At 44.7% G+C, this 18,706-nt stretch overlaps 1 protein-coding gene across 1 annotated transcript in view; it reads left to right on the top strand.

Annotated features, from left to right (window-relative positions):
• The first annotated feature begins 2,770 nt into the window (after nucleotides 1-2,770).
• LOC149341557 (arylsulfatase B-like) overlaps nucleotides 2,771-18,706 on the top strand; it is a 43,343-nt gene continuing 27,407 nt past the window's right edge. The window contains exons 1-2 of the mRNA XM_089543646.1: nucleotides 2,771-2,875; nucleotides 12,041-12,200. Of these exons, the coding sequence (XP_089399772.1) occupies nucleotides 2,771-2,875; nucleotides 12,041-12,200 (265 nt within the window). The remainder of the gene's footprint in view (nucleotides 2,876-12,040; nucleotides 12,201-18,706) is intronic.

Raw genomic sequence — 18,706 nt, 5'->3', positions numbered from 1 at the left:
ATCCTCGAACTGGAGGATGGACCATTAAAAAAAAAGCGCAACCATGGTTGGGGGGGGGGTAGGGTTAAGGTCTTACTCGGATCAGACCTGGCTATTGTCCCCATGAAGCATACAGCGCCATAGGACTCGCTTGTCCATAAATATAGAAGTTCCAGGCCAAATGACAGGTGTCGGCACCGGCGGTCGTTGCGAACAAAACCCTGAAAAGAAACCTCATATTTAAAACATCTGATGACCAAAATGTTAAAAAATTTGCGCTTATTAGGAGACGCGTACTGTACGAAGAATGGCATACCCTCAATGCGCATTCCCTCATTATCAACGGGATCCAAACCTAACTTCAAAGGAAATGTCACACGAACGAAAGCGAGGCTATCCTGATTTCTGCGCGGTGGTGCAAAAATGGGAAGAGCTTCGGCCTATTTAATCGATGAAGTCAATTAGGGATGGGCGCTTCCACTGGTGATAAAGCGGTCGCAGCTGGAACAAGACAGGGTTAATTGGAAGTCTATGGTAGAGGTCTTTGTCATGCAGTGAACGCAGTAGGGCTGATGATTGTGATCATGATGACAATGGTGATGATTCCGCAATCTCAGTTGTCGTTGAAGAGGGCCTACTCTGCCTCCTCCTGCTCTAATTCGGCTCACCGGAATAGGGGTTGTGCAATGACAGATCAGGATCACTTCCCAAACTTGAATAAAGTTGAACATTTGGAATAGGCGCTCGAAACGGCACTTAATACTTCTCGTTTGCTTTTCGCGTGTCAGCAGTCTGGGGAAGTCAACTTGATGTGAGTTGGGAAACTTTTTCTTTCTGTTCGCTCAATCTGTGCTTTACAAACAGGCTATAATTAGCGAACTGGTGGCGCACAATCGCGGAAAGGAGAAAAAGAGTGAAAGCCACGGCCATGCGCCTTTGCTTTCGGCACGTGGCCCCCGGAAAGAAGAAGAGAACGGTAGTCTCAATGTCTTCCAGTGCTCTGCTCCCGTCCATCTGGTGGCCATAACACGCAGATTCCCCTGTTCTGATTAGCTTTCCTTTAACTGTCTCCGCTTCCGCGCGAAGATAGACCTGTAGCTAAATTGAGACATCCCTTCAGCTGATGGCCAGGCTGCAGCGAATGCTTGACACTGTGGCTGAGAATAAGCAAAAGAAAGATGAAAAAGAACTCCATTCATCGGGAACCAACGACCGTTTCTTTTTCACTTTTTACGCTACCGATTTCCCTTTCCCGTCTTTTTACTTGTCAAAGAAAAGACGGCGTCCGCTGTCATTAGCGAGTACCATGTACGCAGCACGTGCCATCAGGCCAAAATACGAAAGAAGAAAAAGAAGAAGCTATTCATCGGCTGGAGGTATGTGAGACTCTCATTTCTTGTTTACCTTTGTCTTCGAGTGAATGGACGCAGCAGAACATACCAGCAGGTATAGCCAGCAGTTTCTGCAGAAGCTGCTCTGTTGTCGCATTTGGTCCAAAGCCGCGCAGGCGTTAAATGAGCTTGAGGGAGCGGAAGCAAGCCCGCTGTTATGAAGCTGTTGATGTATAGTCAAATCACTCTTTTACGGTTTTCATAAAAATTTGCTATAAAATAGGCGAAAAGACACAAGAAAAAGAGGGAACGTAGAAAAAGCAGTGAATCACAGGACGCTGCCCGACGTGCCTGCTGAAAAATACTGAAGCGAGTATCCGTAGTATTGAACGAACGATGTCTGCTTCTCATCCACAGAAAAAAAAGAGCATGTAGGCACAAGTGTTCACAGACTGGGATAGTAGAGTATATACAGATACACGCGGTCCCTAAATCTGTGGAAACATTTTTTTGGGGTAGTGTTTTGCATGAACTATTTCTCTGAACTAAGGAGCAGTTGTCGCTTTCATATCCGCTTCGGTAATGAGCACTCTGTTGTTTCGCTGAATGACTACACTATACTGCAACAAATCTTGCACCAAAGAAATTGTGAGGAACTGCGTGACTTTACATTATATCTCGTAGGTATGTTAATTATGGAGTGACGAAATCACGACTTTGATGAAATAACCAGACGGGTAAAATTAAATTCCGGCAGGACTCACTGATACGTGCCTCTAAATACAGAGTAACAATCCATTGCGATGTTGTACTTTCAAGGTGCACTTCAGATCCGGTCGTCTTCCCCTTTCCATTACAAAAACACTTATTGACAATTCATTGTACTAATGTATTCCTAATTTACCCTTTGTAAAACTAGTTGGAGTTAGCGAGCCCACTTTTAAACTTTTTCTTTAAACTGATGTCAAGTGATTGTTTCCTGCGTTCTGAAATTGAGTGAGCTTTGGCGGATTTTTTTTAATATTCTAGTTGCAGTGCGACAAAGGTATCGCCGATTTTATATATAACCTTTTATTCATTCCAGCATAACGGGCGCTTAAACGCAACGGTTAGCGCAGCTACAGCTTCGGTCCCAACATTAATTAAAGTTCGACCTCCAACACAGGGCATTATTTGCCGAGGTCGCCAAAAATATGAATACTTTTATTCATGAAGACTATTAAAAGTTGTTTGGAGTCATGAAGGGACATATGCGGATACATTTCACTGGTACTTTGTCAGACAACAGCAGGACTGTATGGTTTCAAGAATGGGTTAGATGAACAGTTCGCCCTCCTCCCTTTCCTGCCCGCTTCAACCAAGAGAAAATTTTTTAAAAAATTATGTGCCACCCATGATTGCCTTGCGAATCTCAAGCTGATGCCGAGTGATTCAATGGCTTCCATTTTCGCCAGGCAAGCATGTACCGAGGGCTGCCGTGTTATGCCGCGTTGGTCGTTCTCCTATTGCCCGTCTCGGAGCCAGCACAGCCGCCGAACTTTGTAATGATTCTGGCTGACGATCTGGTAAGTCTCACGCGCGCACATGGTACTTTTAAAGGGAAGATAAAAAAATTTAAAGAAAAAAAAGTAGCTCAGCGCTTCCGTTAATATTTTCTGGGCTAACCATACATAGCTATTGCATGCCGCACTTGACTGATGCAAGCCCACAAAATATGGACAAACGCTTCTAGTTTTCACTGCTGCCACCGCGAGCCACGTGGCGCTGAACACTCAAAATCGCCGAAAAGCAAAATGGCTGAAAAGCAGAGATGTGGCATAAGGTTAGAATTGTGTGAAACCGTAGGTAAAAATGGTGGCGATTCTTAATGAGAATTGCCAACACAGTAAACAAAAAAAATAAAGAAAAGCTGAGCAGGGTGGCAATTGCCACCACCCCGTTTCAAAGGGGGCGCTCCTATCCGTCCATCCATCCATCCGCCGCGAGAGTTTGGAGTGCTCGATGTATCCTATTGATTTTCTGTAGCCATCGGAAATAGTTGGTGTGACCATGGAAGCGTTTCATAGGTCACATTTTGCAGTGAGGAAGAGTCAGCTATGATAATCATTGTTCGCGCAGAATATTCGGGTCTTCCTAGTTTTTTTTCCAAAATTAGAAGTACGTGGTGTTAGCTTCTGGCGACCAGCAGATGTAAGTAGTTGCTGAATGTAAAGAAAAGCTAGGCATGTCACCACAAAATGCTTAAAAGAAAAGCCTCAAAAAATTTAAAATTTTGTGTTACCAACTTTGCAAATCTAAGAATTTTTCTTGTCGACGCTGATGGCACAAAAAGTTCCCCTTGAGTGTGTTGGGTGAGCACCGCAAGAAAACAGCGCTCTGGAAAGAGGTGACAAATGGAGCAATAAAGTGACACTCTTAGGAGTCCTCGCTGCCGTCGTAACCTCGGGCGCCGTTCTCTTGGGACGCTGAGGGTGCTATAACACCTGTGCAAGCTCTTGATGGTGTGCACGCACGCTTCGCATTCGAGAGTTCTCCCCACTAGCGTGTACGAACAGTTGCTGCCCAAAAGCAGAGATGTAAATTTCAAAAAAAAAAAAACTTGAAAGCTGGGAAAATGAGTCTTTTTTTTTTTCCAGCCTTCTTTCACAACATACGAAATTTTGGGGAAAAATGAGTGTGTATATCATTACGCATACTTAGTTTGCAACTCATAAATAAATAAATAATTAAATTTTTACTGCGAAACAAAATGCTTCAAATCTTTTTCAGGAGAATATGATGGCATGTTGCTTACAATACAACCGACACAAAGCATTGCGCCAGTCTGGCTCTTTACTGCTGAGTAGGAAAACGCTTGGTTGTGAGCTTTTTCCCGTGTTGAGGTCCGGGTGCACATGCACAAGATTTTGCACGTGCTCTCCCACAAGCCATTTGCGCAGTTTCACTTGTACACCATCGAACTTCCATCACACGACGCAGACGAGGAGGGAATTCGGAGTAGCCTACTCGCGATAGACGTCAGCGGTTGGTTGCTACAAAAACCTTGCAACCATGTGAATGGCTTCAGATTCTTGGCAGACTCCGAAACACTCATTAGTCCAAATTTTACAGTGCGTAATGAGGTTATATGGTGAAAAAAACTCAGTTTAGAAAATCTGGTGGTTTGGTCTTTTTTCTGGGCAATAAATAAAAAGCAGAAAAACGTTTTTCTCCCTAATATTTCAAGGTTTTTTCAGGCGTTCACATTTCTACCAAAGAGACGGTTGGACGGGCCAGTTTGTAAATTACTCGTAAAGGTTAGCATCGCAACACACAAGGCAGCAAAGATGATGATACAGACACCAACGCTACTTCAACTCCGTCCAGTTTGTCGTGCTCTTAACTTCACGCGAATAGTGCGACGTTGACGGCTGCCGTTACCGCACCACATCGTGGCTTCAAGGGAGAGAGTTGTTTTCACCAAGTGTGTGGTGTCACCCAGAATTAGAGGCGGATTCTGGCATACCGCGCCTATGGGAAGTAAAAATACAAAAATAGGGCATTTTCAACACTTCAAGGATCTTCAATTTTATTTTTGCTTATTTTTTCCTCTTTTGTGAGTTTATAAGCAAAATTTTCTTTGCTTTTGTCGACGGTTGCTGAAATAGTTCTGGACATCTGGTTCTGGACAACCACATTCACAAAGTTGGCACATTTATATACAATACTAAAACATTTTCCGATTCATTCCTTCCCCGCACATCAGTAGACTGGAATCGCCTTCCCTCTTCTGTTGCAATGATCACCCAACCTTCATTATTTCAGTCAGCCATACGCGATATGTAGCTACTAACAAGTTTTGTACTGTATAAAAGATCACCTTCCTAGTTCTTTCATTTGTATTTTTGCTGTTTTTTGTGTACTGATATGTGATATTACAATTAGAAACTGCCTTTTAGGTTGTAATCATTCATCCTGTTGTATGCCCGCACACTTAACACTGTTCCAGTTATATTCCAGACATTCACGTTATTTGTTACTTATATTGTGAAATTTTTTCAGTGTTCGTATATATCGTTGTATTAACCCACTCCCCTCTGTAATGTTCCCACCCTGAGGGTATCAATAAATAAATAATAAATAAAAGGTATGGCTTAGCGGTTGAACAACGTAATTATTTATCCGCAGAAGGAACTATTTGAAAACGATTTGGAAAGGTTAGTCAGTCATTGAATTATTTGCATTGTATGCAGTTACAAACTTATTTGATGCAACGTTCACCCACACTCATCTGACTAAAGTGTGACGCGACCCGCACACCCGCAAGCAGCTTGCAAGCATGTAAGCCAGGATCTTGAATGTTGATCTTGAAAAAAAATCCATAACAAGGAAAAAAATAATTCAATACTTTTGAAAAGTGAGAAAAAGGATGCAACTATAACGTCGCCCAAAGCTTGAAAGTAACAGGCTAGAATAAAATTCTTGACTTTGCTTTTTTTTTTGCTAAATGGCACGCGTCCTTTCTTTCTTTCTTTCTTTCCTTTCCTTCTTCCTTTCTTTCTTTCTTTCTTTCTTTCCTTCTTTCTTTCTTTCTTTCTTTCTTTCCTTCTTTCTGTCTTTCTTTCTTTCTTCCTTTCTTTCTTTCTCTCTCTCTTTCTTCCTTCCTTTCTTTCTTTCTTTCTCTCTTGTAGATTCAATGAGTGCAGGTAATTTTTCCCTGACCTGACTAGGTCGGCCGTCTCACGTTGTAACTATGTATCACCACTCTTAACAGCTTAGAATGCGTATTTGTATAGGTCCAAGGATGACCTAAAACCATCCTGTTTATCTGCAGCAAGCAGCTTCAAAGCGGCCTCGTCTGCGCATCAGGCCTTGAACGCGAGAGTTGTACACGGAATCTATGCCCCAAAAATATTCCCGTAATGAAACAAAGATCACTGCACTGTTCTGGAACCCTGGGAGTCGCAAGCTGTGTCCAAAATAGATCCCTACAGCCTAATTAGGCTGTCAGGTTGATCGCGCATCGTCCGTGGGTAGCAAGCCTGGAAGCGCTTCTTTGCATTCGTAGGCGTACTAATCACGGCTGGACAGAGGGCTAATTGAGCCAGCGTCGTCTTGCCAGAAAAGGACTCCTATCGGATCCTTGGCTCTTTCTGTTGTTGTGATCGATAACGTTGCTGCTTAGGTGCGCTTAGGTGTAGCACATCATGGGGCAAGCAAATATAACAGTACCCTGTTTCTTCTGCATCGCATTTTTCGGTTCTGCGGCTCTAATATATTGCGCGCCCTCGACTGCACGAATCGTATGCTGAACTACAAGTGTGTTACATGTCAAAAATCTGAAGAAAAGTTGAATTTTGTGCCAAGGAATGAGTATACTTCAAAACGCTAGACTCGCAACGTCAAACAAACTATTAGAGCGTAACCCACGCATTGAGGACCATTGCGGTATTAACGTGTAGCGCTCTCAACACCGGTGACGCAAAGTGAAGTAAAAAAAATGAATGGAGATTATACCCTTGATAATGCGGATGATAAGCGCTAGCTGGCCCACGCTGTGATTTTGCAGTTTATTTTTATATTTGGAGGTCATTCCATGTGGTATAAGATGGGGCTGTCAATATGCCACAAAAGGTCGTGGAGGCTACTTTCATCCAGAAACCTGAGCCGGTTCCGGCTCTTAATGTTGCCCTTAAGCGACAGGGTGAGGTTCACCTACCTAGAAGCCGGTAGTCCATCTTCATGCAGCCGTCTTGTTCTTGAAACTTCCCTCCGACCTCAATGAATTGTGACGGAGGGGTACCGGAAAAGTGTGAGGGGGGGGGGGGGGGGGCACGTTTATTTCACCGTAAAGGTGGAAAGAGTGGAACGGAGATCAAAAGGGAGGTAATTGGGCAGGCATTCGGGAGTTCTTTTCTTTGTAATTCGAAGTCTTCTCATGTGGCAAAAAAAGAGGAAGTCGATAAGTTTTGTTTGACTCGCCGCACGTTTGAGGCTCTGGCCTTGCGCATACGTGCAGCGTTCAGATCGCGACGCTTTACCGAGGCGCCATCTATGGCCTTCCAGCAGCGAAACTAGTGTGCAACGTCGCCGCCGGGAGCTTTAACATAACAGCTGCAGCGCTACTGTGCAGGCAAGCAGAATGCTGCGCCATGCAGTCATCCCTCGCCTCACGCTAACTTCGTCGTCATCAGTTAAGGCCCTGAAGTTAGCGCAAGGAACGAGGCAGCACAGCGTAGTCACGTGATCACGTAACCACGTCGTTATAGGGATCACGCAGCTATATAATAGTAGTAGTAGTCTTCACCATCCCGCGGTCGCTCGATGGTGATGACGACGACTTACTGAGTAGGCCGGGAACCTTCGCTTTAACAGCGCAGCTGTAAAAAAAATTCTGCATGTGCGGCATTAGCCGCGTTTACATGGATGCGACAGTAGCGCATCCCATTTCGAAGAGTATCTCGTGGAGCCGATACGCTACTGTTTGCATGTACCGCATCAAGTCTTGCGGGACGGCAACCCCTCGCCCACTGCACTCAACTGAGGGGTCCAGCCGCCCCCATCTTGAGCGCAGTCTGATTTGGTACCCACCTGAGGGGGTATTGTATAGCCACCACAAGGAGGACGAGGGGCACCTCTAAACCTCTTTATATTCACCGCGGAAGTCGACTTGCCTTTCTAGATCTACCACCGTCTTCCGCAATGAAACGACGTTCTTTCCTAGAGCATTACTGACGTTTACATAAATGTAATGCACTAGAAAGTTGGTGCAATGCGCCCTTTATCGCATTAGTGTAAACACGGCTATTGAAAACAACTAGGCGCAGTGGCTCTTGCTTGCGCGTCTTGCCGTATTGATAAAAATTATGGCGGGACACATAAGCTCCGCCTTATGGGTACGACGTGATATCGTTAATTAGTTAATTCCAACTATGTGGAATTTATCATCCTATACTTTACGTTCATAGATCACTGGGAGTCCTCATACCACTTCTGGCGCATCGCAGCAGAAGTTGAGCGATGCGCCAGAGCCCCGGCAGACTGCTGTTTCAAGCATAGCAACGGGTGTGGCTTATGAAACCCAGGCTGCTCTTCCCGAGCAACCTCTCGCGCGGTCAGTCATTAATTTAATTGCCGCTTGCCACTGTGGGACAGTTTGCTCATAATCCAGTGGGCAGATTTTTATGGCAAACGAGATCACGTGACCGAGGTGGTGACGTCAGACCAGAGCCCCCGCAGCTCTCCCGAAGGTCCTGTTGCACACACGGCGATATCCGGCTTAACCTAGCTGAATGAAGCTATCGCTTCAAAAAGAAGAAAGCATGAGAGTGGATTACAGTGTTTGAACTAAGCGCTATATGCCGCGTAAAGCGCCAGTGGAACCCCACTTCTGAAAAAAACGTTTTACTGCAGTAAGTTTTCACTCAGCAACCCTGCAGAACTTGCGGCCTAGCCGAGTATTGATTTCTGCCCACAGGGGTGCAGCCGTCAACATTAGGCAACATCTAACCTACCAGAGTACCTCCTCCCTTCCCTTTCAGGAATACGTGTTCCCTCCGATACAACAGCTGGGTAGGCGATAACATTGAGTCCAGTAAGCGTTTTTTGCTGTCCGAAAGATGTAGGCCACCCACGCAGCCCGGTAGCGTTGCATCACTACTTGGCGCCAAGTTTAGCCTTTGTTCTCGCAGTAGACGTGGCTGCCTAATAGTCTCGGAGGTTCTACCCAGTACGCATCAAAGCGCCAGCGTGCGGAGCCGCACGGCCTGGCCGAACGGTGCGGGGTCATTAGAGAAGGTGACAGAGGAAGCAAAAAGTGTTCTGTTTAGTTGACAGAAATCCGACTTTGTGAGGCACGCAGGCCGTCATTGCGCACTAGTTAGTGCCGTAGCTCTGGATGCATCTGGTTAGGCGAACTAAGAAAGCATGATGATAATGCCAGATCGTCGAAATTCGCATTAGGAGCGAATATTCACCACTTGCAGTGATTGTCACTCTGCAGACGGCGCTGAGATACTGCCTTTTCGGATATGTGGTTCGTTTCATTTACCTTGGAGGCATATATCCTGGCTTCAATGTTAGGGCTTTATTTGTTAACTCATTTATTAACTCCCTCAAAGTCTACAAAGAAACACTACAGACACGATGGGCTACTAGTCTTGTGTCTATTTCCTTGTATAAATATCTGGGTGTTCACGACACACATAACCTGTTTTGAAAAATGCGCATGAACTACTTATCTAACTAGGGTATCCGCTCACTCTCGTATTTGCGACGCCATTTAATAACTGCAAACAGCTCTGTTAAGCTTAATTTGTAAAGGACATTAATGAAACCAATATTATAACATGTATTCTCTGGGATCCTAATCAAGTAAATTTAATTAAAACTTTAAAGTCCATCCAAAACCGTGCCGCCCGTTTCATTATTTGAAACTAATCTGGAACAGCAAGCATATCTGCAATAAAATTAACCCTTGGTCTTTAAGTTCTTTCTCGGCGCCGGAAATATTTTCGCTTATGCCTCTTTGAGGTGGTTCACTAAACTAATCGTGTTCTCAAAGATCAGTTGTTCCCTCTTCGTCTTATATATCTTCACTCATTTACCCAGCTGCAAGGTAGAGATCATTCACTGCAGAATCAACCTTTGTCTTAATTCACTTATTGCACGCACCGCAAATGACTGGAACCACCTCCCTGCCTTGAAGAGGACTTCGTCTGAGCAAAGCGCTCATTATTGGGAGGGGTTAAGTAGAGCCTTCACTCAGAGGAGGAAGCACCTGTGCGGGGGTGAGGGGATGAAATGGGGAGGGTGTGAAATGGGAATGTGAACTTCAAGACACTGTTGCCCAGGCATGGGTGCTGTTACAGGCAGCATGGTTCAGAGGATTGATCTGGATGACCTGAAAAAAAAAAAAAAAACAGGATGGCTCAGCAGAATGAAATACAGGGAAGGGGAGAAGTTGGTAGGATGGCGAACGTGAACTTGAAAAAGCTCTGGGTCCAGGAAGGCGGACTTCGGCAGGTGTCAGGATGAAAAGGAAGTCCTGTTGGCCTGAAAAAACTGCGATGAAAAAAATCTAGCAGCACAGTGGAACCAAATTCGGTGAAGTAAAAAAAACAACAACCCAAAAGGAGAGGAGGACGAACGATACATAACGGCCTGCTTATGTCAGCAAATATAAGAAAAAATTATAAGGAGATAGATAAAATAATGAAGGCGGGGGGGGGGGGGGGGAAGGGGAGTCAAAGGCCACAAGAAACGATAGCAAGAGGTGCACAGCAAAAAATAAGAGTAGATAAGAATAAAAAGAACAGAAATTAAAAGAAAGAAGCTTGGGAAATGATAACGGTGCGATATTAAGTAGTGGTAAGGCAGGTGAAGCATTTTTTCCTTCTGTCATTTTGGCTCTGAGAAGTTGCAAGTCTTTATTAAAGGATTACGTCAGCGGCAGAATATGCCTGAGAGATTGTTGCCTTTGGAAGCTTCTATTCCTGTTAGTTTTAACGTTTTCAATTTGTGGGCGGATTAGGAAGGCCTCTCAGTATTTTCTGTCTCTTGTAGATTTGAAGGCTGATTGGAGATTAATTGTTTAAGTTCATCGAAGTTTTGAACACGTTGGTTAAAACGTTACGAAATTGCCTTTGGGCGGGTTCTTTTCTGTGTCAGCATGGCGGACATTCAGTCTCGCGCTCATAGATTCTCCTCTCTTTCTGACAAATTGTTTCTCACAGGAGGAGCATTGTACATTGTAGGTTACATTAGGCGACGTATGGTTAAATCTAGTGTTTAAGTCGAACACGAAGTCGCTTGGCGGTCTTTAAATCGTAGCTTCGTTTTGTAAATGCCTTCAGGTCTTGCAACTAAATCGAGAGCATGAGCCTATTATCACCGGGGGTGATTTCTTGCGGAGTCTAACATGTACTAGGATAGCTTTCAGTTTTGTGTTGTGTCTCTAGATCTAGCACTCACCCTTTACCCTGCACATCTGGACAAACGGAAGTAGTTCAGGTAATGTCAAGTGCGCTGCAGCCTCATTTGGTGACAACTACGCTGGGTGTTCTGACTGGCGCACAGCTCTTTACCCTGCACATCCGGGCAAACAGGAGTAGTCAAGCGCTCTAAAGCCTCATTTGGTGGATACTGGGGGGGGGGGGTCTCAATGGGGGCAATGCTATGAGCTGTGCTGGGTGAAAACACTGTACTTCCTGCCTTGAGGCTTGACACATTTCTCTGGGTTGCTACATTTGTTTGGCTCGATTTTTCGCGAGGAGCGAGAGAAAGTGTGGGAATGGGCTGAGTGCACTGCTTCGTGCAGTCAGCTCCCTCCACAGCTCGTGCGTTGCTAGTTGTACTCAGCCCTTCACCCTTAACATTCTAACAAGCACGACTATTTGAACTAATGTCAAACGCTGTACAGCTTCATTTCGTCTAATGGACGGAAATGAGAAAGGTGGAGATCGGTGCTTGTTCCTTCCCGAACGGCGTAAACAAACACGGAGCCAAATTAGGCCGACTACCTTTCGTCTCTGACTCCTCTCATTTCTCCCTTAATCTCATCGCTCACGGCGCGGGCATGGCGTATACAGAGAGTGCGACAGTTACTGCGCCTTTCCTTTACTCAGAAAACTGCGTTTTCTTTTTTTTGCTGCTGCTCTGCACGGTCGCGTCTAGCATGACATTCCCATTAACGCCGTGCCGAGCCTTGACATTCAAGCTGGGCGCGGTCTCTCACGTGCGGTCTGGCGCAGGGCTGGCACGATGTGAGCTACCACGGCTCGGACCAGATCCCGACGCCCAACATCGACGTGCTCGCCATGGACGGCGTGGTGCTGGCCAACAACTACGTGCAGCCCCTGTGCACTCCGTCCCGCTCCGCGCTGCTCACCGGCTTCTACCCCATACACACCGGTGAGCTGAGGCATGAACATATCGGGCCCGTGCACGTCACTGTGGCCTCGACCAATGGCGTCTCTCCGTGTATCATGCGCGTTGATTCGTCGAGTTTGCACTGCGGCAACCGTCGTAACGTTCGTGGGTTTTCATGGTCTCATTATGTTTCTGCTCGTTTGCACTGCTACTGCCCGAAGCATAGATTGTTTGAATTTGCTTTAAGTGTTAGCAAACACCACAATGACAATCCGTGTTTGATCCAACAACAAATTCCATAAAAATTTATTTTTTCTTGACATGGTTTTTCTGCACGGCCATCACCAACCGGATCTCACGAGGACTTTTTTTTCTATAGTAGTAAATTGGTAATTTTTCTAATAAGGTTTTTTTCCTCTGGTTATCGTTATTTTGTTTTAAATTTATTCTTGCTCTGTCTGAGAAAGTTTTGAAAGTTTGTCTATTTAGCATATAGCACGAAATATTAACGCAACCTCAGAGCCGAACAAAAATACTTAAGGGTTCCAACAAATTTGAACATACTCATTTCATGTAGGCGACAGAGAAAACTAACGAAACTGTTTAGCAGTAAACATATTATAACAGCAGACACTGAATACTAGAGAAAGCATCAAGTAAATGCATGTTATTTTTAGAATAAAACAAAAACCGGGACACTAAAGAACATAAGTTAGGGTGAATTGAGTAGAAATATAATTAATCAATTTTGAAAGGAGTGAAACGTAGGTGAAATTTGAACGTTACATTAAGGACTAAGCCACAAATGAGTAGCCATAAATTCTAGTGTTTGTCGACCATAGTTAGCGTGTATTATAGGAAGCAAGAGCCGATGTCGTGTAGTAGACCTTTTGGTGCGCAGTGAGTGACGAATACATGCTGTAGTTAAATTTAGTGTGTTGTGAATGATCAGATAAATTAAGGAAGCGGTATTTTAAGTTACTATGTCGTATATATTTAAGATACTAATGCATCATCAAAAAAACTGACTGCATTGTGAATGTTTGCATTACAAGAGCTAAAGTGAACGTGGCTGTTTTCAACAGGATCGCTTGAGAGCTGCTTTAAAATTCGGGTATTTCAGTCATAATGTTCAGAGTGCTTTTAAAAAATAGTTATAAAGATAGATGGAAACTTTAAGAAATTGGTGGGCAAACAATACACCAAAATAAATGCATGCAACAGCCCTAAGCGTTAAATTGCCGAATGCGTGGTTTTACTGCCAATGAACACTTACTGTCGTCTGTATTTTGCACGAAGATAAAACGTCGAGCAGGAGTTTTTAATAGTTGAAGGTATTGCACAAGGTACAGTACTAAAATACATCTCGGATAATTCATTCTTTGGACAACTTATTTGTTATATTCTCGCAGATAACTCCATCTTGTAAATGCTGCCTAATGTGGCTGCGTTCAATTCGTTCTTTTTCCGGTTGTTCACTAACCACTCGGGCTGGGAGCTTCCGTTTACGTTATTTAGGATCCATTTTGCCGCGTCCCCATCTATACCTTATCGCGCAGCCTTATCTCCTATCTGGCGAGCCGGTCAGAGGGGTCGGTTCTGCAGCTTCAGTTCAAAGTGCAACGACACGAATAACAACGCGTCTTTGTGAAATTCCGTAACGACGAGCAACTCGTGTGCGCTACGCTTGGCCAGCTTATTGTGGTAGGCTGTTTTACATAACGCATAAGTACGTTTGCTTTTTTAGCGCATGCAGTCGCATGGCTATTATCGAGGCTGGTAGCTGCTTGGGAGAAATTCGCCCTCTACACAAGACTCTGTTCCTTCACAAAAACCCCTACGCCACCATGCGCAATCTCCAGCTCAGTAGCCGCCTGAAGACGATGCGCAGGCCACAGTGAAAGGTCGCAGGATCCTTCGGCCGTTGACCTAAGCAGAACATTACGTCAAACAGGACTTTCGCCGTAAATTGTCGAAGCACACGGTTGGCTCCATGCTAGCTCGACCACCCGCACTTATCGTCCTCTTTTCCCCTGCACAAAGTCCCTCCCCCCCCCCCCCCCCCCCCCCCCCCCCCCCCCCCCCCCCCCCCCCCCCGTCCCGGTCCCCGCGATTAAACAAGGTTTGGTTTATTGGTTTATCGGTTAAATAAGGGCTTTATCTGGCCCTGCCGTAGAACGCTCATCTTCCTTCGCACTTGCTTAATTAGAAGGCCCATTTTATTTTGATCTATCATCACTATTTTCTTATCTCTTGTGTTGTCAGCTTCGAATCAGGTGTAACGGCGAACAGGGCACGGTTCTTGGTTTTCTTATAAGCGAAAAGCGCCCTCGAAACTCTCGCGCAAGGATTCCGGCACGGGCTGCGGTTTAATGCTCTGAATCAAAACACAGGAAAAAGTGCGCTCACCTCTGCCAACCACACGTTCTTCATTAAAGCCGACAGAGCGTGGCGGGCTTTGGTTGGAGTCGAAATCAACGCAAGGGGCGAAGACGGGGGAAGGATCTCGGGATTTGTGCGCTTGCGGTCGCCGGCGAACGCTTTGTACACTCCGACCACAAAGTCAAAAACCGTATAAACCGAACGCTACTTACTTGCCCCTTTTTTATATTTTGTGTTCTTTTCTGTTTAAGCTGAAGTGAGACCTTGATAATTAGTTTCAAAAGTTGGCTGTACAGCAACTGTATTAAAAGCTATGGCTATAAAATTTGCAACGAATGTTAAAGATAGACGCAGCTTGCATTAGAGCTCAAAACTAGTTTTAAAGTTTGCTTAGAAATTTTGTTTTTCTTGTTCTTCTAATATACCTTTTTCTTTAAATATACTCTCCGCAGAGTATTACAAAATCGTACAAAAGTAGTTGCCGATGCTTTGCAGAAGTGAAATTAAAATATGCACTTCCAACAAAACTAGACCTGTTGTATATTTTATCTTTGCCGATGCAATAAAATTGCCGCATATGAATGTTTTTTTTTTATAAAAATACAAATGCACCTAGGCTATCGATTCTAGTTCCAGTTATGTGAATGGAATTAATTAACATCTGAACAATTTTGTTGGCTTAAGCCTTATGGTTCCTGAGAAAAAGGCATGCAAACCTCCATAAACGTTGTTTTGAAAAAAAAAGGCAATAAAATCTCTGAAAACAGTTTAATTCATCAAAATTCTATTGACAGAAGATATAAAGGAAGAGTGGTAGTGGCTCAGGAATGTTCTGCGAATACGGCCAAATTCCGAACCATAACCAAAACCTGATTTTCTGATAAAAACGTCAAAACATTTAATTTTTGCAACTATCTGAAACGAAGAGCCCACGTCGAGGTGTACCCACTTTTTCAGTCGATGTGGCAAAGAAAAAGGGCAGAAATTTTATTTTCGCAATCGCAAATCCCCAAGTTTAATATATTTTCTGAAAGATAAAGAAATTCTTTATGAGGTTGTCAGAAAACCTCAAAACTAATTTTTTGAAAAAACAAACTCTCACCCCACTTTAATCTGAACAACAAGAACACTACACGCGTAACAATGTAAAAGACTTCATACGAATTTGTTAATTCAGTTCACCGCAGCAGTGGCCTAGTTATTTGAGGAACCGCCCCTTATGTGAGAAAGTACGAAGTTCTATTCCTACAGCCGCCGTGTACCCCCCCCCCCCCCCCTCCCAATCCATTCTACACTTACACTGGGTAAGGGCTTTCTCCTGGCTTTGTGCCTGGTTCCTCTGGGGTGAAATGATTGAAGAAAAAAAAAAGAAGGTTTCTGACTCCACTTCGAGCAGACCAAAACACCCTAGACATAGCTGGCGCTACTTGGGAAATCTTCTCTTCTTTCATTAAGATTGAACAATCGTCATCATGTCGGTCCAGTTCATCGCGCCTTGAGCAGCTCTTTTTCACTTTCGCGTAGACTGCCGGAGTTTCCAGTTTTCTTTAAGTGTACACAGCCACGTGCAGACCACACTGTGCACTCTTTCACAAAGATGCTTCCGGCTGTTGGTTTAAGTAAGGGAACACTTTAAACAGGAAAGGTGTATAGGTAGTAAGCTGTCCTCCAGCGCACACCTTTCGCGGAGCAGGGTATTGGGGTAGATTTCCATCACTACAAATACGGAATACTTATCGTTGGCAACGGAAACAAATTCTCTTTTCGAAGCATGTGTGGTTTTCGCAGTTACGAGAAGGTTTTAACCAAGGTTTCAGCCTCCTCTATTTGCTAACCTCAGGACCTCCGGTGCCGCGCTCAGAAGCCTCCTCCCATTGCTAACTGTGTCTAGGTGTTGTGCTTTGCACTGGGAATATACCTCCGTTGCCAAGAGTAAGCATTCCGTGTAATTCGGGATCGAAATCTACTCTGAACTTGGGCAACATGTTATGCCCCTAAAAAGGAGTGCTCTAGAGGACAGCTCACGGTCTCTTTACTCCCATATAGGCTTATTTGCGTTTAGAGTGCGGACTTGGTAATAAAATTGGTAAACTGGTTTTTAAGGAAAGTAAATGGCGCAGTATCTGTCTCACATATCTCGGCGGACACCTGAACAGCGCCGTAAGGGGAGGGAGGAAGGTAGGAGTGAAAGAAGAAAGAGAGGACGTCTCCGGAATAATTTCGACCACCTGGGGACCTTTAACGTGCACTGACATCGCACAGCACACTGGTGCCTTTTGCGTTCCGCCTCCATCGAAACGCGACCGCCGTGGTCGGGTTCTAACCCTGGTACTCCGGGTCGGCAGACGAGCGGCCTAACCACTGAACCACCACGGCGGTTCGGACTTGGTGGCGATGATGCAAAATTTTAATGGCGCATGGGCAGCTCTGGCCAAAAGAGTGCCATGGCACAAGGAATTTCTCGCCTACGCAAGGTTTGTGTAAAAGAAGGAATTTCCATGCATTTCTCCCAAAAGGAGCCAAGCACCAGGCTAAGGAAAAGCTTGCACGCACGTATCACTGCTAGGCGCGTGGTGGCACTGGAGATCGAACTACGCACGCCCCCAGGCGGCGAGCAATGGTTTTGACCAGACTGATCATTGTGGTGATGATGCCTTCAAGCGTGTTGTCGACTATGGAGAGCTTGCGATCAAAAATGCAGTACCAACCAGCCATGAGGCTCTTGGTGCAAGTTAGTAAGAGTACTTCAGCTTACCCGGCCACCACGGGAAGTCGAAATCGAATCCACCTTTGAGTGGAGGTGGAAAGGAAAAACTCGCGTACTAAATACACGATGTGCGCTAAAGAGTCGCAACCGTATATAATGAAGTTCACTGTCACGTCGTGGTGTGTGAAACATTTGCAGTCATGGGACACGGAAATGCAAAAATTATGCCATGTGCACTTTTTGTCAAATCTATACAGCCGAAGGAGTTTGCTACTAAATATTATATAGTGAAGCTCTTGGAGCACCCGCAGAAGCTCTAGGCTCTGACGATATGAGAGAAAAGGCTTTCAACAGCTTAAAGAGGCTTCGAATGCTAGGGATTAAAAATGAGCTACACTGAAACGCCCGGAAGCGAACCCGTTGATCTGTTTATTTTTAGTAAAGGCTGTACAAACGTTACAAATGCGCATATGTAAGTGAAAACACACATGCACACGTACGCGTGCATCATGGAGCAGTACTAAAAGACTCCTTCCATTTGTGCATGAGCAATCAAACTTAAAATTTTTTCCGTTCACGATATTACGAACGAATTCAAGTGACAAGAACAAGAAATATCAAAATCTTTCCCATGAACCACGTTAGCGCGAAATTAAGACGAACACAAACGGAGCAAAACAAAATACTTTGTGATCTCTTTATCTGCAATTTCGAGTCCCTCGAAACTCGTCTTTTTGTTCGCCTTATTTTCATAAGCAGTTACAAAGCGATCAGCATCATCTACCCCAGCGGCAAGTACAGTTCAATGAAAAGCCTTGTCAGTGGAGTTAGATCAATGTTGAAATTCCAAATGGAAACTTTTTTTTTTTTGTGAAGGATGGAGTTACCTTTTTTATTGTCCGCACAGCAAAAGAAAAAAAAACCTTTGTTGTCCTCGTTTTTTACGCGAGGCACTGACCAGAGCGCTGTGCTCGAAAGGTTCGAAAAAAGTTTTCGTTGTTTTTTTTTTCTATTTCAGTAGCGCCTGTAAAGGCGTCTAAACCCCGCTTCTCTGCACGTTGTGAAATGCTGGCAGGGAAAAACGAGACCAACGCTTTAATGATGGTTGCGCAATCTTGCCAACAACGTGAACAATAAAGGAGCACAGTGAACAATGAAGAGCAGAACTGAAGGAGACCTATTTCTGCCCAAGTAAACTGCAGTCTGAACAAAGTCGATCGAAAGGCCAATACAGCTGTGAGATGAGAATTTATTGTCTACGTGACCACTTGCGTGGCGATTCAAGTTCGCCGCCTCCAAGATCGAACTTGTTCGCCGAGAACTGCTCTTCTGAGCACGCCGTGTCGTCACAAACACTTGTTTACCTGGAATGAGTTCATTCCGGCCAAAAACCTTGGTCCTAATAGCATCGAGCGTTTTCCTTTCTCTAAAGCAAACAGCACACGCTTAGGCAAGCGCA

The sequence above is a fragment of the Amblyomma mixtum genome, chromosome 5, assembly GCF_055824585.1.
Source record: "Amblyomma mixtum isolate Tamu chromosome 5, ASM5582458v1, whole genome shotgun sequence".
In the NCBI taxonomy this organism is placed as follows: domain Eukaryota; kingdom Metazoa; phylum Arthropoda; class Arachnida; order Ixodida; family Ixodidae; genus Amblyomma; species Amblyomma mixtum.
Note: the sequence above shows the minus strand (reverse complement) of the source record. Positions and strands in the feature narration are given on the sequence as shown.